Raw genomic sequence first — 14,478 nt, forward strand, 5'->3', positions numbered from 1 at the left:
ACTGTCATTCTGCAGAATGAGTGCTTTTACTTTAGATACTTTAACTGAATTTTGCAAAAAAAAAATACTTATTACTTACTTACTTATTTGGGGGAAAACATGTTGTACCTTTAGTTGTAACTGAGTATTTTTACACAGTTGTATCCTATTACTGCTTTTTCGTAAGGAACTGAGAACTTCTACAACTTAAAGTCCCTCTCCACTCAAAAATATATTTGTCTTCTAGTTCCCACAATTGGGTGTCTGATCTTCACTTTGGAGAATGATGTATGTGCAGAGTTTTAGAAGGATGATTTCTCATTAATCTGCTGAAAGTGGAAAGTTTCTCTGTGCTCACTGAAACTAATAATAATAAAATAATTAAAGGGCGGGGCCTACCAGCATTATTTGTGACATCACAGTTTGGAGGTCAATCAATGTATGTATCTCCTCCTAATATGCAACTTATGTAAGTATAACGAACAAAAACCTGAAGCCATCAGTGCACATACACTGAGAATGGACTTTACACTGAAGTAGGAGACATATTGTGTCCAACAGGAAAACTTAAAAAATGAACAAAATGTATATATTGATAGATTCTGTGATTTTTAATGAGGTAGTTTTGATGTGGAAATTATATTAAAAAACATATAAGACACACTTTATTGTTCCACGCAGACTATATGTATATGTGTGTGTTAATGTGAGATCTTTAACTATTATAAAGTAGTGTATAATATTCCTGTAATGTTCACAATATTCATGATAATCATTATCATGTTAAATTATTATTTTAAGCACTTTTATAAGCAAAGTTACAGAATGCCTCACAAATACACCAAACACACACTATAGGCCCACAACTCTGACCGACTACATATAGTTTTATCAGTTGTTGTCTCCGGGTAATCTCTCCTCAGCTGATATATGTTGTGGCCCACATGTGTTGGAGCAGGATCTTTTCATTGACCCGATAATAGTGACATTGATTGTGTATAATCTATCTGCTGTGTGCAATCTGCCACCCGCAGCTCGGCCCCTTATCAACTATCTGCCATTTTTATGAATGTCATCATTGCCACTTTGTGCACTGCAGTGAAGGCTGCTCTGCAGGTTGTGTGTGTGTGTGTGTGTGTGTGTGTGTGTGTGTGGTTGTGTGTGTGTGTGTGTGTATGGGGGGGGCGTGATGATGATGATGATGCGCGTGACGCCACGAGCAGAAGCAAACCAGTGGAGCAGACAGGACCCGGCAGCAGCAGCATCCGCACCAGCAGCGCCGCCACAAAGGGAGCTCAGTGCTGCTTTAAACTCGACTCTCCGCTCTCCTTCTTCTCCTCCAGGGTTTGAGATGCTCCGGCTCGACGGCAGGATGTGCAGCTTGTCGGCCCTGCTCTCTGTGCTTCTCGCTGGGCTCGCGGCGGCGTCCTCGGATCTGTTTGACAACCAACTGGGCGACATCAATTACTGCAAAAAGCAATGCCAGCTCACCATCAAAAACAAAAGCCCTGCTAAAGTAAGTTATTCCCGTCTGATGTAGCGTAGGCTGTCTCTGCAGAAAGCGCATTATCAGCATCGAGCTGACATCCTGCTGTCCGACATTTCAGCGCCTGCAACGATGCACAGACTCACACAATACATTCGGCATTAAAGCCTCTATCTTTATATGAAAATTTTAAAATAAATGTGTTTAGCTCTGTGCGTAATGACGGGCACCGTGTTCGCTCCGATTTTTCGCTGCATCCTTCTCGGATGCTACGGCACAATTAGGCCGAAAAATGGATGCAGCTCATTTTCTTCTGCACCTTGAAGAGTCGTCCAAGAAGTGAACTGCATCCAGTCTGCTCATCTTAGGATGTACTTGCAATAAACTACGCCAATAATTGATCATTTCTTAATCCGCAATTAAGATCGGCCTGGCCAGACGTAGCGCACACGGGCTATGGGGGATCAGTGAGACTATTGTGAACCGTGAAGCAATTATCCTTTATTGACAGTTAACACCGCAAGGCCAGACTGGATCCTAACAGGACGGTAGATGATGGCTGTGAATTACACAAGGAGTTTCTGTGGTTTAGTGCCTTGCCCAGATTTCCAGTGTCGGATGTTTTTCTTCCCCACCTCCTCCTCCTCTGCTGCCTTCAGGTGTGGCTCAGGCGTCCTGCAGGGCAGCAGGAGCGGAGCTGCAAAGCGGATCACAGTCACCTGGTTTGAAGACTGTGACTGAAACTGTGCATTTATGTCGAGTTTAGGGCTATCACACTGGATGCAAACTGCAGCGATGTTGAATAAGCATTCAGGGCGTTAAAGTATAAGTCACAGTTTCATGGTTCGGGATAAACACCCCTATCTGTCTCCTGTCAATAAACAGGGAGACGCAGTAAAGATGAAGGCATGCACAAGGCTGTAATAAACCGTCCATGGTCGCGGTCAGGGAATCTCTTTGTCTCTCCTGTTCCCTGAGGGGTCACCAGAGGGCGCAGTCTTCTCATTTCAAACAGAGAATTAAGGCATTATGACAAGAGGAAGTACAGTAATGTGCATCTTCCTTTCTCACTACTTAATTGTCTTGCACAAGTTTTATGCAACTGGCTTATTATCACCAGTTTTTCCTTTGCAGTAACTAAAAGCTTCTTATCAACTGTTTTTGACAGGCTATAATACAACAGCTGCAGCGTGTCATTAGGAGATGTCATAACCAATCTCTGTCATATTTTCTAACAAGGTTATGTTGAGTTTATCCAAGAGTGCAGGAGACGTCTCTAATTTTGTGTCCCTCCTCGTCTCTGTGTCTGGCTGGTAGGACTCCGTAATGAACGCCTGTCACCGTGGCTGTCGCCTCTACTCCATTTGCCAGTTTGTCAACGGCAACGCCGGCTTCAATACCAGCAGGGAGGAGTGTCAGGGAGGTGAGTCAGTGTGTCAATCTCTCTGTTGGACTGTTTGAATGAGTTTGCTGGTCTTACAGTCCTGCTGTTTAAGCTGCTGCTGAGGCCTCAATCCTGTGTCAAAAAGAATGACAGTGGCACGAATCCTCCTAAGAATAAAATCTAAATTGAATCAGTATATAGTCTTTTAAACCAAGGTCTACTTAGTGAAACATAATGTGCAGATTCCACTTCTTACTGCAGTAATTTCTACCTCTCATCCGTCCTTCCTTTTGGTCCTTTTGACAAGACAGGAAAATAAATGTCATTCATTCACTCTTTTTACCCAAAGGTAAATATGCAGTGGTATCCTTTGTGTAGAAGTTGGACAGAATATATTGATATATATAAATATATAAAGATAATTTCAGGTGGAGCCAAAAACATAATGTAAATTCTAGGTTTGCAAGACAAAAGCAGCTACATTACATTCACATGGATTTGCGGCGTTGGTACAGACAGACATCTCTTGAACATTAAAACACAAGAGCTCTGCTAAATGTTACACTGTTTCCTAAAAGCTGGCAGGCTCAGTGGGTATTTTCTGGGCGTTTGAGGCTGTTCGCCCTGTTTGAACTGCTGTATTGGAAATCAATGATGTGATTTGCCATCCAGACAGCAGATGCCCCGTCGCCCCCTGTTTCAATAAAAGCAACGCGGAGTGAATCGTCTCCGCAAGGGCTAAGAGATACATCTCCCTTGCATCTTTATCTTTCTTCCCACATAAACTGCCTGGAACTGATTTATTTCTTCTCATCTTCTACCCGACTGACTGTAATGCTGCGTGCCCACTCTCTTTTGTGCCTCTTATTTCTCTTTTCACTTCTCCATTTGCACTCGCAACCCCCTCTTATTGTCTTCCCTTTTTTTCTTCTTTTTTTTTACCATCATGCTTTTTCTTTTATGCTTCACAACTGTCCCTCCCTCTCTTTCTCCAGCCTGCCAGGAGGCATATATCAAGCTGCTGGAGCAGGAGGCCTGCAGCACCGGCTGTGCCAGCCAACCCTCTGAACCTGAGATCAAGAGGAGGAAGGTGAGAAAGCTCTGCAGTCAATAGCTGCACATGTAAATACTGCAAATGCAGCTATAAGGCTCAAAGTGACTTAGGGTGTCTGAATATTAATATCACCGCTAAGAATACAAGTGAGTACATTTACTGAAACACATACACAGTCAATACTTGGTGTCCTGCTCTCTCTTTTGCAGCTTAGAGCCATGACTCTCCGCCCTAAGCCCCCCTCTGTGATGGAGGCCGTATCCAGTTGGTGCAACGACATCGTCAGCTCTGCCCAGAGCTTCATCTCCTCCACCTGGACCTTTTATCTGCAGGCTGATGATGGCAAGGTTGTGGTTTTCCAGGTAAGACCCAACAAAGTGTTTGTCCAGGACAGGCAGGCTTTCTGTCTGGTGGCTTCAGTAGTAATCATTCTCTTGCTTCACAAAAAGGATTTATGTCTGATCTGTCCATTCTTTACTGTTTATAGATAAATGGTTAAAAGTTATATTCAGCAAAATGTTCATGTAAATGATTGTTTTTCTGCCCTCCATTGACAATTAATATAGCTTATTATGTTTTAACCTAAACCCACTTCCTAAAACCTTTTAAATTCGCTCAACATGATGTGTTTTTGTGTTTGGAAGCAGCAGCCGTTTATAATAGCTGCTAAACTGAATGGAAAAAAACAACTACATTGAACTTCCTTCCCAAAAATTCAAGAAAATAGGCTGACAAGTGATCTGTGCACCTGCAATGCAGAAACACAGCAGCAAAATCAACTTGTAGTGAGTCCTCTTCCAGGTTTGGTTGAATCTTCCATCCACACACGTACAGTCTTTGTCTCTGTTGCATGAATCAGAATTAATGTAAGAATGTTGTGCCAGATAATCAACATGTAAGGCCTTTTTTTATTTTACTTGTAGAACTGCCACATCTCACCTAATCATTCAGAACATGACAAGAGAGTTGGATCTTTAAGTACTTTGTTGCAAAAACCAGACAAATTAACACTGAAATCTCCGTAAATTAACTATCCTCATGGACTTTATTATGAACATGATGGAGGAAAATTATAAAATTGATGTCTACAAAGCTTTTTCATGTCGTATGTTTTTAATTGAAGGTTAAAAGCAGTGGACCTTTATGGATCATTAGTTGAGCTAACCACTGCTTCCTGTTAAGATAGTGAAATATATCATCTGCTATACGGTGCTGTAGAGTTTGGTTGGCTGCCAGAACAGTTCACAGCCCATTTTAGTGTCAGCGCATCTGTGAAGGTTGAGTGAGCAAGGGCATGCAGCAGGGGGGGGGACAAGGTAGTTGAATTCATTCATTTTAGCACTTTAATTGTTTATAAATGTCCTTTTAAATCATGTCACATACCCTCAGTAACATGCATATTTGATAACCGGCAGGGCTAGCTGTGGCGAACTCGCCTCAGGACGGAAACACACTGCAATATTTAAAAGAGAGTGGACGGCACTAAAGAATAAAGTTCTGACTCTGACAAATAAATATTCAGAAGTTATTTCTGGAATTTGAAAAGATTAACTGAACGGAGCAGAAAGACTCTTTATTATTATGATTATGCCCACGAAGGAGGTTATATTATGGTCCAGTTGAGTTTCTTTATTGAGCAACTCAAAAACTGAACTGATTTGAATGAAATTTGGCTGAAAGTTTGTCCAGTGATTTTTGAACATTTTCATTAATAAAGTACTTCCTTCAGTCTACAAACAGTGATATTCTGTCACTTTGTGTATTTTCATGCAGAACTAGATCCAGATTAAACATTTCTTTCACATTTTCTATTATTGAAATAGCAAATTTAGATATTTGTGCAGCCTTGGCAGATGTGTTCTGCTTTCTGGTCAAACGTATTGCTAAAGTCAATGCCATAAACCACCTATACATTAAAGCTATAATAAGGTTTGGTCTGTCTAACCACTAGACTAGCCAACCATATCCTCCAAATTTCAAGTCAGAAACCTTGCTTCCTTGTCAGGGGTTTTCCCGTTTGCATAATGTGACTTTGATGGCATTTTTAGCTCCATAATTAAAGGGCTCAATGGGAAATGATAGTATTTATGCACCCTAGCCCATACAGAAAGGCTTCTGTGCAACAGAGGAGTCTTTTATATGCTGAAATTCACTATTAGGTATAAGAGGCTGTGTGCAGGCTGACCTCATATAGAGATGCAGCAGCCAGAGAACATGAACATTTCTTTTGGACTTGGTGATGGATGTTTGCTCTTTATGGCAGTGACATGCTGGCTGAAGCGACGAGGGGAAGCCAGGCTCCACGGGGCTGTGAGAAGACTATCAGGCCTGTGTTTAGTGGGCAGCTGGCAAACCGCCACCAACTTGACAGATTGACTCTCTGAGTGTTGAAACAACAGAAAAAGTCCAGCTAACTTGAGGGACAGCAGAGGGGGAAGACAAGCTGCCTGCAATATAAATTATGTGGATGTCCATAATGAGCTGTCTGTATACATCTGTCCGTGTGCTTGTGTGTGTTTGTGTGACCTTAAGTTGTGAGAAAGTTGTGTGCAGCCTCAAGCATCATAAACACAATCATACAGCTAACAGTTCAGTGGCAGCAGATTATAAGGGTGGAGTAAAGCAACTCTTAGGTCACAACTGAGGTTTTTCCCCAGGGAAGAAAAAAATAAAGAAAACTTGTAATTATGAGGAAATATTCACAAAACACAGCCCTTTACCTCAAGTCATTCCCTTCTCACCACCTTCAGCCCATGATAGTGCGACAGTGTGCGAGTGTTTGGGACAAAAGGGAGTCGACTAAAAACTTCCTCCAACTGAGCTATGGTTATGTTACCGGCCTGCAGAACAAATTGAACTGAATAAGAAGAGAGAAGCCCCTACCCGTTTGTTCTTCTGTCCAAATGAATTTGAAACAAAAACCATCGACTGAACAGAGAGAATCAGTGAAATAAGTGTTTTGAAGGATGCAAGACTTCGACTTTGATGCTACACTGAAATGTACCATCAAAGTGAGAAAGATTGAACCTTTCAGTGTAGTTGAACAAGGCACAAGATGACTTAAGAATGAACATCACAAACAGTATGCACGCATGATAAGGCTGGTAATATTCTATGTTTTTCTTATTCCTTATTATTTTTAAATTCCATAAAAAGACCAAGAAAAAGCCTCCTTACCATGTCTGTTGCTTTCAGCCACAAGCCCATTAGATCTACTGAGGACATAGATCTTTACAAAATGATCACAAATGTTTTTCCTTTTTCAAAGGCTCTTAAGAGAGAGAGAGCGATTATGTCAGATTAATACGCATTTGATGCACTAGTGAGTATTTATGGTGGTGGTTTATATGGGTTTTATTTCAAATAAACCACCCATGTGCTACCTGTGTGCTTATGTTCATCTTAATGTAGGAGGATGTTGCTCAGAACAATGTTGTGGCTGATTGATATGTTTTCAATTGATTTGATTTGAACAGAGTAAGAAACTGAGCTCAGAGAGAATTGGTTATAGGAACAATTTATTGTTGGTTTTTGGTGGATCATTGGATTTGTTTACATAAAAATACAAAATATCACCAGAGTTATCTTTTAAGCCTGAAGTCCTGTCCTTCAGTATGAGTTACTAAACCTTTTACACATGTTGTTTTTGTCAGTTCTATAAATGTTGTGTTTCCTATGACTTTCCACACCTAATGAAAATATACAATGTGCTCTTAATTGACCACATGGGGGTGCTGTAATTAAAGTTCAGATGCCTCCAGATTAAAAGCCATAATTTCAACACCATTCGTCCAGTGTACTCTAAATATTTGGACCGTATACCTACATTGTTGTCCTTTTGTGTTAATTTTAATGTTTGTCGTTTGTTTTCCAAGGTTATTTTGTTTGATGATTAATTTTCATTGAACTTAAAGCACAGCCAGTGTTGAGTAAAATTTACTTAACAACCATTTTCTCCTCTCAGTATGGAGGCTCAGATATGGGAGAAGAATTCACTCTTATCCATGTAGACCCAATGCAGTTTTGTGATTGTGATTAAGAGTCAGCATGAAACCCTGTCTTTATGGCTGAGACATTTCTGAACTCTCAAAGTCTTTCTTTCTTTCTCTCTTTGCTTTTTCTTTCTGTAAGCCAGAGCACCTTTTGTGTTCTCTCTCATAATGCATGACAGATGCAGATCAGGGTTTGCTGATGGTTAGATCTCTTCAGTGTGCAGCCAATGAGAATCACCCCCCTCACATCTACCCTCGTCTCCCCTAACGGTTACACTGGCGCTGCATCTGGTTTCAATGCACTCTGTCAGAAAGCATTGCTTGCAAGGGGTAATAAACCCAGTTGTGAAATAACTTTTTTTTAAAACAAAGGTTTGATGGATTGTAAGTGTTTGGGGAAGAAAAGTAACCAGCCATGTCGCCACAGTCAACTACAGTATGTTGCTTTCTTATTCTGGTGGTGGAAATCATTCAGTAGAAATCAGATCAATTATTTCATAATCAGAATTAATGAAACTGAGGTTGGACATTTCAAAGTTCATTGATCCACTTAGTGTCAGAATCCATAGATACTGGGAGGTTGACACTACTGCAGTGGGCTATACCATACTGCTCTAAATACTACTGTATCTGTGTGTGTGTGTGTGTGTGTGTGTGTGTGTGTGTGTGTGTGTGTGTGTTTGTTGTTGTTGCTGAGGCCAGCAATAGTATTGTTACAGCCGACTACAGCTTCTGTTGTAGTGGAGGGAGGGTCAGCAGTGGGGAACCAAAATCCTCTTTTAATGAGTTCTCCAGGGGAACCAGAAACACTGTGCACATAATGAAACACACAAATACTGACAGCACGCTGTGTGCGTATATGTGTGTAGCAGTTGTTTTAAAAGCCATGTTTCAGTTCAGTTCAGTCCCAGTTCATGGGGTTTAACTAAACTGATTTTACGTGGGTGAGAAAGATACCGTGAGAGACACCCAGGCATATTGAGCTGGCAAAAACAATGGATGGAAATCATTGGTTTCAAGGCAGTTTAATTAAGTTATACAACAAACTGAATGCTCAAAATGAGGTAAAACTGTTATCATTTTGCTAGTGTGCTAGAATATGATTCGGGAGACATTTATTTTCACTAATAGAGTAAATTCAGATTCAGATTTTAAAGAAATCTGTTTTATATGTAACTTTTACACCTTTCCATGATCTGTCTAGCAGCGTTGTATACAGTAGCCGCTGCTGACTTTTAACCTTTATCAATATCAATCCATCAAATGTGTCAAAAAAAAATCAGCATCGTCCTAATTAAAAAATTCAATGCCATGAAAAATACCATTATAGAGTGTGAACAATGACACCACAAGTGTTTAGTAAAGGTTTAGGTTTAGCAAACTAAAGTTGCTGCTGTTTCCCAGCGCGAGCACACCAGCACTCTCAACTCTCCTGCTACTATAGCCAACTTTATAACATCGGTCCGATCTTTGTTTGTTTCCCATGTACAAACACCAGATTTTTTTCAGCACACACAGGGTGGAGAACTAGCAGAACGTGGGGTCGCTGAATTTGATCGTATTGGATTAGAATTGCATTACCTACAATTGCTTTCTGCACCTTTAATGTGGTGTTAAAGGAGTAGTTCAGCATTTTGGGAGATATGGTTTATTGCTTTCTTGCTGAGATTTAGATTAGAACATTGATACCACTCTCATGTCTGAAGGCTAAATACAAAGGTAGAGCCAGGAAGCGATAAGCCTAGCTTAGCATAATTATTGGAAACAGCTAGCCTGGCTTTGTCTGAAGGTAACAAATGTCAACAAAAATCCACCCACTGGCCCCTATAAAGCTCACTGTTGTTTTTAATTTTAGATTTTTGGCTAGTAGTTTCTCCCTGCTTCAGGTCTTTACGATAAGCTAGGCTAATCACCTCGGGCTCTAGCTCCATAGTTACCATATAGTCATCCACTGTATGAAAGTGGCATCAATGGTATGATTTAAACCTTGAGAAGAAAGCTAAAAAGCATATTTTCCTAAACGTCTTACTATTTATTTATGTGAAGTTTAGTTGTGGAAATGTAAAAGTTAAATCTTCAGGTTGCCTCTCCTCACATTTGATTCATCTCCTTTGGTGTTTCTCTCTTTTTGTCCACCTTCTCAGCCAACTAGTCTTAGTCGGAGCTCCTCTGTGGTCTGACCTCACAGTGTTAAACAGGCCCTTTCCTGCCGGTTCTGCTGGTCAATTAGTGTGTGTATAATTGCTGCCATGATGGCTGAGTGTCTTTGTCGTTGTTTGTTCCCCTTCAGAGCCAGCCAGAGATGGAGTACTCCCTGCCTGAGCTGCAGGCTCCTCGATCCAACGTGGCCGACAAACCCTGGCCTCAGGTCCACTCTCACACCCAGAGACCCCATGGTGAGTACATATACACAACACACATGCTATACCAGCACGTGTTATTGGGCTATGCACAGCAGCAAGTGTATGTTGCTGCAATTTCCTCTCATTTGGCAGGTGTGAGGGGTCATGGTGATAGGGGAGCAGCCAAAGCAGGAGGCAAAGGGAAGCACCCTGTCCAGCATGCAGACGACCCCACAGCTGAGCACGATTTCCTCGGCTGCATGTCAAGGTGAGCTTGAGCTTGAGTTACCCTGCTGAGAATTAATATTTTCCCCCTAACATAAACTTCATGTTACTGCAAATCCTTCTAAAACAAACCACAGTTTGCTTTCTTACGGGCAGTTTATTGTCAGTGTGAAAATCAACTTGCAGAGAGTTGAGATATGTTAATCCATAACAGAACACTTCCTATTTGCTTTTGTTGTAGTCAAACATATGATATCATTGTGCACTGCATATCCACAATGACAAAGGGAGAGACGATGGGTTGAGATTCATCCACTAAGATGGACTATCGCACTCAATGTTTCCCATGAGAGCTAATTTGAATTCCATATTGACATTAAGGAAGGAGAAAGGGAATTTAAAGTAGTTGGGATTTTCAGTAAACTGTATTAAAGTGTATAAAATTGAAAGTACATTTGTCTCACATTTATTTACTTTCAGGTTAGTTCTGTTTGTTGGTGCCTTAATGTTGCTGTTCTCTGTATTCTCTCTATCCCCTAACTCTTGCCTCCTTCTTTTCATGTATGACTCTTTACAGACGTTCAGGCCTTCCACGGTGGATTTTAGCGGCCTGTCTCTTCCTGTCCATCATGGTCATGTTGTGGCTCAGCTGTGCCAGCCTCGTCACTGCGCCAGAGCAGCACATCAAGACACAGGTAAACGCACAGAAAAGTACCCACACCAGTGTGAATGTGAGGGAAGCAATAACTTAATAAGCTTAAGTTTAATTTACAGACTCAGGGGTGACTCAGCCTTCTTGGCAGTGCGAGTAGAGGGAAAGTACGGGAGATTTTGCTGGAAATCCAGTAGTACATTGCGACTTAGACTGAAGTCATGTTTTGTTACATGTTTTGTGATATTTGCATCACTTAAATTCAAAAATCAAACATACTCTTGCACAGAGGGATTTCTTTTTTGAATGAAAAGAGCAAAGATTACTGTAACATGAGAGTCTTCCACAACAGCTAACATGCTGCTGTTATAATCTGAAGGTGTTTTCCAGCTGCTGTCTCTAATTTGACACATACACTCTCAGAAGTTGCTTTATGTGCCCGAGATTCACTGTGTTTACCTTGTTAAAATCAAAGGCTAGGTTACCAGTGCATCCTCCTCCTTCCCTCCAACCTAAATTACAATACTGCATCAGATCATTACAGGAACTGTCCGTTTATGGGACCACGTAAAGGCTTAAAACTGAGTATTCTTAATGTTTTATGCAGTCAAATCTAACTGAGTGTAAACGTCAGCACAAGTATCGTAGGTGGAGTTGTGTGTAAGAGAACTCGCTTTCTCACTTGTTCCTTCTTTGTGTCTTTTCAGCTGAGTATCAACGGAGATAAAGAGTTTCTGGATAATGCCCACAAAGTCAACCCGTACCACCTGAGTCCTGTGATTGCTGTCGCTGTGAAACAATCAGAGGAGAGTCAGGAGGCGGGGCCGCTGCCGGTGAAAGTTGACCTCAACAAAACCTGTGTTTAGAAAGGACCAATGGGAGAGTTGCTGTCTTGTTTCCCAGGGTAACCATGTCTGAAATCCTTGGTCCGTCGGTGAAAGGCGTGAAACAAACACATCACGGGACTCACTCAGTCACCAGAATTTTTAAAAAAACATATTTTTAAGAGCATGGCACCCTCCCGTCATTTAAAATTATCGTACTGAAACATCTAGCTTGGTCTTGTTGGTCTGATGGCACTTCATTTACTTGTACAGTCCAGATTTCTTCAAGTCCATCCTCAGATTTTCCTTAATGATCAGCCTGCTCATTGCTTATTGATAAGTCTTTGCTCTTGTCTCAGAGCCACGCTGGAGACAGGCAGGGAGGATGGATTACAGCTGAGAGCTCTCAATATAATTTTTCATGTCTAGCGTGGACAAGAGAAGACAAACGCTGAGATTCATTTTTGATTTAATTTTGCCTCGTTCACACAGAGTTTGGATTAATTAATGGGTTGCTGAGGGCGCAAAAAAAAGGCGTAGAAAAGTGAAAGAGAGGAAAGGAAGATGAATAGAAGGTGGGCTAAATACTTTGGCTCGTGAGTGCTGCGGGAAACAGATACTGTAGCTCCCAGTTTATGATCTGTTTACATAATCAGCATTATGAGCTGTTTAGTAAAAAAAAGTTGTATCATAAAATGGTTCAGAAATCATGTTTTCCCCCCTGAGGTGAGCTACACATTCTCACCAAGTTCAGAGAAACAAAGGCATACTTATTCAAAAAGCTAAAATAGTGTCTTTTGTCAGCTTATTCCTCTGTGTGGCACACATTTATTTATGGGGAACATATACTAAGAAGAAGAACTGGTAGATTCAAAACTGGAACTGGATTGAAAACTGGAATAAAAACCTCTATTTATTTTTTCTTCTGTATTTATTCAGAATCATCGACATGAGTTATCTGTTAAATAGTATTATTGAAGTGCCATGTACAGTTAGTTCATCATACAAATGTGATTGCGTTGTATGTATAATACATTGTAACACAGATCGGAAAGAGACACATAGAGGGGAGACTGCACCTATTACTGTATTATTATTATTATCATATTATTGCTCTTATATCACTTCAAGAGTTCTTAGCTGTTATATGTGCCATGTGCTTTCTAATAGCTGACTATTTTGTATGTCCTAGGAGCACACACTGAAGGATAAACCTCTGTAACGTGTAATGCAAAGCTTTTAACATAAACCTTTGTTATTGAACAGAGTTGCACAGTCTTAGAAAAGATTTTTTTGTTTTCCTCTCAGTGTTTTTGATGTCCTGTAACGCTCTCTTTACATCCAGGCTATGTAGACAATAAACCGTGCATGCAAGTGACGCTTCGATAGTTTATCTTAACCGCCCGCCATGCCAGTATGGCAAGCCTCTACTGTAGACTTGTGATTTTTTGTGTTACTATTTACTGTAAGCATTGAATAGAATGTGTAATGATGAATGACAAATATCCTCATGATTTACAGGAAGGACTCTTCAATAAAAAGCCATTCAATCAATATCCGTGCTGGTTCAAACTGAAGGTGTATCACAAGGAATATGATATGAATTTCAAACTGTATTGTTTCCTTTTTACTGGTATGTTTATTTTCAATTAAATAATACTTACAACATGATGAAATAAAGTGTTTTCATTGTAAATAAATCAGAGTTAAGAGTTGTTGTTTTTTTATTTACACTGAAGAGAAGAATAAATAAAAACTAGTTAGTGCCATTAGTGTGTGTGCAGATGGACATGTGTATGTGTGTGAAGAATAAATAAGACAAAGGAAAGAATTGTAGCCTGAACAATAGCAGGAAGGATATGAAGGATATTTGAATAGTTGAACCTAATCCTGAAACCATGGGCTTTAATACACCAGCTTCCACTCCTATGGGGAGGCTTTCCACAAGATTTTGCACACTGGCTGCAAGGATAAGTGAAGCTGGCCACTGATGATGGGCAGTAACGCTTACAGTCAGCATTTTAGTTCATCCCAAAGGTCTTTGCTGGGGTTGGAATCGGGGCTCTGTGTAGGCCAGTCTAGGTCTTCCACACCAAACTGAGACAGAGAGGATTTGCCTCGTATAAACCATGAATAACAGCCCCAGATGAAAGGTACACGTCCACATACTTTTGGCCAGATGATATAGGTAATTGAGTTTATTTTCATAAATCATCAAAGTCATCAAAGTCCCAACAACTAATCTCCTTCCACACACTGAAAATAAAATCTTAAATGTGTAATATGTGTTTCTGTCCACTTGGTGGCAGCATAGTTTTAGTATTTCTACAACAATGAGAAGTTTATTGTAAATACTACAGCATCTACTGTCTGTAAAACAGTGGTTTGCTCTGCCTTGTTTTGAGTTCACCTGAGCTTAAGTGATCAGTTTAGTGGAGCATTTTTAGTTTCTTTAAAACTTAATCTAACATCAGAGAGAGAGCAGGTTTATGGCCATAATAGATGACAGATGAGGAGCTGCAACTACTTACAGAAAGAGC

General features: G+C 40.5%; 1 protein-coding gene across 1 annotated transcript; it reads left to right on the forward strand.

Moving 5' to 3' along the window:
• Positions 1–1,188: 1,188 nt before the first annotated feature.
• Positions 1,189–13,638, forward strand: tmem59l (transmembrane protein 59-like). Its single transcript, XM_051378048.1, has 8 exons — positions 1,189–1,495; positions 2,783–2,888; positions 3,845–3,939; positions 4,113–4,265; positions 10,186–10,291; positions 10,391–10,505; positions 11,040–11,157; positions 11,822–13,638. The coding sequence occupies exons 1-8, from the start codon at positions 1,331–1,333 to the stop codon at positions 11,978–11,980; spliced, it is 1,017 nt and encodes a 338-aa protein (XP_051234008.1). The 5' UTR covers positions 1,189–1,330; the 3' UTR covers positions 11,981–13,638.
• Positions 13,639–14,478: the final 840 nt, after the last annotated feature.

This window comes from Dicentrarchus labrax, unplaced genomic scaffold, assembly GCF_905237075.1.
Source record: "Dicentrarchus labrax unplaced genomic scaffold, dlabrax2021, whole genome shotgun sequence".
In the NCBI taxonomy this organism is placed as follows: domain Eukaryota; kingdom Metazoa; phylum Chordata; class Actinopteri; family Moronidae; genus Dicentrarchus; species Dicentrarchus labrax.

Bases quoted from the DNA above. Each gene is read 5' to 3' on its own strand.
- tmem59l (XM_051378048.1), top strand. From the start codon at position 1,331: ATGCTCCGGCTCGACGGCAGGATGTGCAGCTTGTCGGCCCTGCTCTCT. The intron at 1,496-2,782 runs GTAAGTTATTCC...TCTGGCTGGTAG, and splicing joins AAAACAAAAGCCCTGCTAAA to GACTCCGTAATGAACGCCTG. The intron at 2,889-3,844 runs GTGAGTCAGTGT...CTCTTTCTCCAG, and splicing joins CAGGGAGGAGTGTCAGGGAG to CCTGCCAGGAGGCATATATC.